The 6,309-nt window shown below is 39.4% G+C and overlaps 1 protein-coding gene across 1 annotated transcript in view; it reads left to right on the top strand.

Annotated features, from left to right (window-relative positions):
- LOC105807680 (sec1 family domain-containing protein 2) overlaps window positions 1-6,309 on the top strand; it is a 60,456-nt gene that overhangs the window by 3,219 nt on the left and 50,928 nt on the right. The window contains exon 2 of the mRNA XM_012641104.1: window positions 860-1,028. Within this exon, the coding sequence (XP_012496558.1) occupies window positions 860-1,028 (169 nt within the window). The remainder of the gene's footprint in view (window positions 1-859; window positions 1,029-6,309) is intronic.

Here is a 6,309-nt window from a genome sequence, read left to right as displayed (position 1 = left end):
TATCACCAAATCCAATGTTCAATTATCACACTCATTTTCCTGAACTTCAGAGCAGCTTTTGACACAGTAAAGCTGCAAATAGTAAAAATAATTTTAAAAGTACAAGAGATATACAGATAAGCAACCACTTAAACCACTTTAATGTGTGATCCCATTAAAGCATAAATATGACATACCATTTGCTTGCACCCAGCCCTCCCTCATCATGTTCTCTCATCATGCCTACTGTCAAATCTAAGTCGCTTGCTATTGTTTTCAAGGATAGACATGATCTGCCTGTGTTTCTCTCTCCCACGTCGTCTCCCACTGATCTTTTCTCACACAGTACTTTCCAGGCACACTGGCTACCTTGCCATTCTTCAGACATGCCAAGCATGCCCCAGCCTCAGGGTCTTTGAAATTTCTCTGCAGCTCTTCTTGGGATGTTCTTCTTTCAGGTATCCACATGACTTTCTCCCTTAATTCCTTAGTGTCTTCATCAGTAAAATAAAAATAAAATTTACCTTTCAAATTTCAGGACAGTATTATTACTATGACACTATTTACCTGACTGGCTATATGTTGATAATTTAATTTGTTTATTTATCAAGCAAATACTTACTGATGCCTGCTATATGTAGGCACTGTGCTAGGTGCTGGAGATATTAGTAGTAACCAGAGGAGACATGATGTCTGTCCTCGTGGAACACCAAGTCCAACCCATGATACATTGACTAGATATTGTGAATGTGAATAGTGTTACAAGAGGCAAAACATTAGGTTTGGGTTATTTTTGTTGGAAGGGGTATTATAAAATATTTACCCAGCTTACTTTGCCCTCCCATTTTGTGAGGTTATATTTTCTTGTCTGCTTAAACAGGAGCCGTTGGACATCACGGAGACAACTTAGTAGAGAAGATCATTTCAGCGCTTCCCCAGCTTCCAGGCCACACCAGTGATGTGATGGTTAACATGGTAGAGCTCACCGCACTCCAGAATGCGGAGGAGAATCACAATGTGGTTGCACCAGGCTGTCTTGCACATGCCAAGTAAGATATGCAGTTTTTTAAAAATCTCATCCTTTTCCCTCTTCCCCTTTCTTTTTCTCCTAGACTGAGTATTCCTACAGAAAGGAAGCAATGAAGAGTTGGTCTGGTTGAAAAATTAATTGTAGGTAGCATTTAGAAAAAATAACCATATCCATTAAACATGACAATAAGCCAGAAAGTATGGAATTTTATAGAATTGTCATTTAGATGTAACATAAGCTTGTTTCCAGGATCGGTTAAGTGACTTAGTTTAAGCATCTCCATTTCACAGATGGTTTCACATGGAAATTGAGCCTAGTCTTCCTCAATTTCTTTTTCTTAGTTGACTGTAAAGCAACCCACATAGCTATGAAACGGTGCCATCTTTTTAGATGTAACCGATATGTTCTTGGACATCAGTGGGAGAAGTTTTAATTGCTAAGTATGTTTTTTCACATGCTTAGAGAAATCAAAGAGAGAAGATAGTATACCATAAGTGATGCAGAGTCTCAAAACTAAAAGAACATTTCCCCAGAAACGACAATAAAAATATATGGTAGTCACCTTCTCGACTTTGTCTTTCATCAACAATTCTTCTGACAATTACTTTTACTTGAAAAAAATGTATTACAGGGAAAAAATGCCTTAAAAGTATCTATTTCTCTCATCTTCATATTTTGGATTTTTAAATAAAACAGTATCTTTCAGCATTATAGTTTCAAATCTCAACAGTAGCAGATACATTTGGAATTTTCTATTTTATTTGGAATTGATTTGCAGCTCCTGAAGTTTGCAGCTTTTTAGTAGGTAGTTAATAACATGTATATTGGGTGCCCTGTGTGTGTGCACCAGTGTGGAAAGAAAATGAAAAGTTCTAGACCTTGCCTTTTGTATGTTTATACATACAATAAAACTACAGGGCTGAGGGCTTGCAGCTGTGCAAATCCAGAAGTAATTATGATTGGAAATACTTTTAGCTGTTCAGAGGGCAATTCAGAAGTTAATTATTAAGGACTTACTGTGAGCCTTACTCTAGGCTAAGCAGTATAAAGGATAGTAAAGAACATAAAATTTCATTCTTGCTTTCAGGAATACTTTTCTTGTTGGGGAGTCATGATTTATACCCATAAGAGAAATGATATGAAATCAAAACTAATGTATGTGCTACAAATTATAATTCCTACAAGTAAAAGGTTTATGTGGTCTTTGTAGAGCAATGTGGGCCCTGTGCAGGTGGTAGTGCTTGAACTAATTATGTCTTGAAGGATTTAGAAAAGAGACAAGGGCTGGCATGAACACAGCTATAGAAATAGAAATGGTCAGTGCCTTATGTGATGGGTTATAAAAAAGAGACACAACCTCATTGGACTGCTGCCATCTGCCCTGTTCACATTTTTCAGGACTGACTATGTGCCAGGTACACTTCAAGGCATTTCACTTTTGGGACGTCATTTTTAAGTTTTACAGTAACCTAATGAGGTTATTCCCCCATTTTATAGGTAAAGAAACTGAGGCAAAAAGACATTAAGTAACATAGTAGGAGGTGGAGCTAGAGATGAGTTCAGAATGTTTGACCTCAGAGCCGCTGTCTTAACTTCTATGTTATGTGTGCTTAGGTGCCAGATAAGAGACTGCTGAATGGATTTAGAAATGAGAGACAAAGTTACTTCGTGATTTAATTTGGGGACTCCTATTTGTTCAAAATAATGATTACACAAGAAACATAAATCAATTTTGGCTAATTTCAGCAAAAAGAGAATTTATTAAAGGGTACTAGGTAGCTAAAAGAATCTAAGGAAGGATTATTAATCAGATTTTGGAAAGAATGAAACAATTCTAGGGCTCTAGGAAGCAGGAATTCAGGAATTCTTTAAGGCCTTGACATCAGATAGACTGATTTTAACTGTTTTCTTTGTTTGAGTCATTCTGCTTAAGATACAGATTCCAAGGGAAAATGGTAAGATTAGCCTGTCTTGGTCCTTGTGCCTATCTTATGCCCACTGTGGGTTGGGAGCTCTTCATACTGAGTAAGAATTATGCCAAGATCATACGCCATGGCAGAGGGGTAGTTCTTCAGAGGAAAATAGAACACGGGCAGTCTGGCTCTAAAGTGAATGCTTACCAATACCCTATGCTGCTTCCACTGAAATCTAAGATAATTACAAAAACAAGTAAGCTCCCCAGAAAAGTTTGCAAAAAGAGCGAAGAGTTGAGTCCATCATTGGAGAGCAGAAAAAGAAACAAATTCTTAGAAGTGTAGTAGGACAAATGTAAGAATAAACATCTCTCTTAGACCTGCAATTCATGTTTTGATTGTGGCTAATTTATTTAACCTTCACTCCCCAGCACTCATTCCAGCCCAGGCTTAGGCTAAGGCTAAAACCAAGCCAGTCTTGGAATCCCATTTCCCTTGCCAGCGACGCTTTAAAAATGGGCAAGTGACAAGAGGGAAAGTCTCAGGGCTTCTTGGTCAGGATTCTTTGCTTCTGAAAAGAGACTCAAGAAAAAGACGCACGTTCCCTCTCCCTTTACATTTCTTTCCCAACTCCCAGGACTCTGCTGTAAGTCCTGAAACCGCTGCAGCCATCTTGCTCATGTCCGGAAGTTGACGCTAACAGGTGGGAGGGGGCGTGGCCAAGAGAGCCGCAGACAGGAGCAGCTATGGGGTCCTCGATGCACTGTTTGGACCTCGTATTACCTGGGAGAATACATTTCCTTATTGTTTAAGCCAAACTGAGCAGCTCTTTTTTTTTTTTTTTTAATCACTTGCAGCCAAAGTCATCCTGACACATTTTCTATACCTCCTTATTTCATCTATAAAATGAGGGCATTGGCCTGAATGCCTTCTAAGGCTCTTCTTGGGTTTAAAATAAAAATCCTTCCTAACTGAGCTCCTGCTGTGACTCAGCTCTGCCTCTCACTTAGGCTATGTTCGTTTATATATATTTTCTCTCCCTGGTCTTTGTCTTCATTGGGTGTCTTTAGACTATGAGTGAGTGATATCATAGAGTATGAGCTCTAAGTGCCATCCAGAGATGAAAGTAGGGTCATAAATGTCAAAGATGAGTTCTAGACAGATCTGAATTAAGCAAGTAAAGGTCTGAAGCAATAATTGGGGGAAAAAATGGTAGTTTTTTAATTGCTTGGAAGACTGAAGGAATTGTATTGATTAATTTCTCTGCAAAAGAGAAATCAAAATAAATCACAGCTTTTCTAGCATATACCATATGTCTGTCAAAACAACAGTAACCTCTACTACCTCTGACCACACCCTCCAGAAACTTTTCAATGAAATGAGAGTGAGGATAAAAAAGTTAGTACTAGAATACAAAACAGATGAGTGCTTGGCAGCACATGTGCCTGCAATGGAATAATCTTTAAAAAGCAAGACTCTAGCTATGATAAAAGACTTGATAATCAACATTTATTGCTAATATAATTTTTTATAAAAACCTGTTTATAATTATAGCAATTGAAGTTACTGCCAATGCAAATGAGAAATTGAGAACTTAAATGCATTATAAAATGGCTTTCTAGACCCTGTCCCTTGGTCCCTGGATTATGTAGAATATTTTCCAAGAGAAAGAGGCAGAAATGCCTGGCACAGTGGTGTGCACCTGTAGTTCCAGCAACTTGGAAAGCTGAGGTGGGAGAATTGCTTGATGCCAGGAGCTCAAGACCAGCCTGGCAGCCTGGACAACATAGATTCCATCTCTTAAAAAAAATGATTAAAAAAAAATAAAAGGAGGAGGCAGAATCTTTTCTATTCTTAGGTTCTTCTCCTGTTGAAGTGGGGTTTTATTCTCTACCCCAGCTCCACTCTTCCTAGCCTCTTTCAGTTCCTTAAGCAACGTTCACCTGATCCCCTCCCGTATTTACTGCATCTGTGCTTGGTGCTCCTGGCCTAACCCTGCACCTGTGCGGCTGCTGGTTTTGCTGGGTCCAGTGTCTACTTCTCCAGTTGCTCCCCACCAGTCCCCCAGTGAAAGCCAAAGGCCTTACAATGGCCTGCAAGACTGACCATCTGGCTTCGTGGTTCCTCTCTGACCACATCTCTTGTTCTCTCTCCCTTATTTGCTCCTTCCCAGCCACACGGGCTTCCTTGCTGTTCTTCCAATAGCCAATGCAGGCTCCCGCCTCGGGCCTTTGGCTCTTGATGGTCCCTCCATTTAGATCATTCTTCCTGCAGATGTACGTTCACCCCACATTTCCTTTATTCCTTCTGAGTGAGGCCTTTCCTCTTCATCTTAGCAGCTCATATTTCCCTTCCCTATTTCATTTGTTTCCTCCATAGCACTCATCACTTTCTAAAATACTTATTAATGCTATATTTTGGTCTCTCCCTCTACTAGAGAGATATAGAGAGAACTCTCCACTAGAGAGTTCCGTGACAGCAGGGACATTTGTCTGTTTTATTCACTGCTGTGCCTCCCTTGCCTAGAACACTACCTGGCACTCAAGAGCTATTTGCTGAATGAGTACACGGTGATGGGTGCTGCCAGGCAGGGTCTGGGAGTGGAGTGAGGCTACTTGATTAAGATAGGGACGGTGAAGCCAAACTAGAGGACAGGGATCTCTACACTCTAATTGTTGAATATTTTAAAACACTGTCACTGGGTTAGCAAAATATTTGCAAAAAAAAGTGTTCCCATTTGCAGGTGATGCATTAAACGTATCTGGAGAATGTGTAAGACACTGATGATGTTAGCTGCCTCTGTAGAGGAGGGCTGGGAGACTGGAGACACGATGAGAAGTTGGTGAAATGAATGAGGATGGAGGGAGGGAGAGGTCTTACTGCATATATCAGGATGTGTGTTTTGGGTTGTCAGTCGTGTATGTATCTCCTATTAAAAATGAATAGAAATTAGATTTAAATAAAAACACTCCTTCTTTCTTAACCTAGCTTAGGGTAGGGTTCTCATTTCTAGGAAAGAAAGTTGCTGTCTCTTAGTTTAGAACCTCCACAAGGCTTCTGTCGTTTATATTGTCTTCCATCCCCAGTGAGCTATTCTTCCCTTTGAAACTTCTATTAAAATGCCCATACACTATAATTGTTATAGATCTATCTCCTCTACCAGACTGTGAATTCCTTCAGGGTGGTAGTGATGCCTTGCCACTCTTAAGAGGTGCTAGTGAATAGAATAAAAGAACCAATAAATGATTGGATAAATCTTAACATTAGATTTGAGGCCAAAATAAAAATCATGATATAAATCCATCAAAAGCCTTAAGTACTTTATTTTAGTACTTAAGTCACCGTCTAGCATTGTTGATTGATTTTTATATACTATATATGTATGTG

This window comes from Propithecus coquereli, unplaced genomic scaffold (genome assembly GCF_000956105.1).
Source record: "Propithecus coquereli isolate 6110/MARCELLA unplaced genomic scaffold, Pcoq_1.0 Scaffold162, whole genome shotgun sequence".
NCBI lineage: Eukaryota > Metazoa > Chordata > Mammalia > Primates > Indriidae > Propithecus > Propithecus coquereli.
Note: the sequence above shows the minus strand (reverse complement) of the source record. Positions and strands in the feature narration are given on the sequence as shown.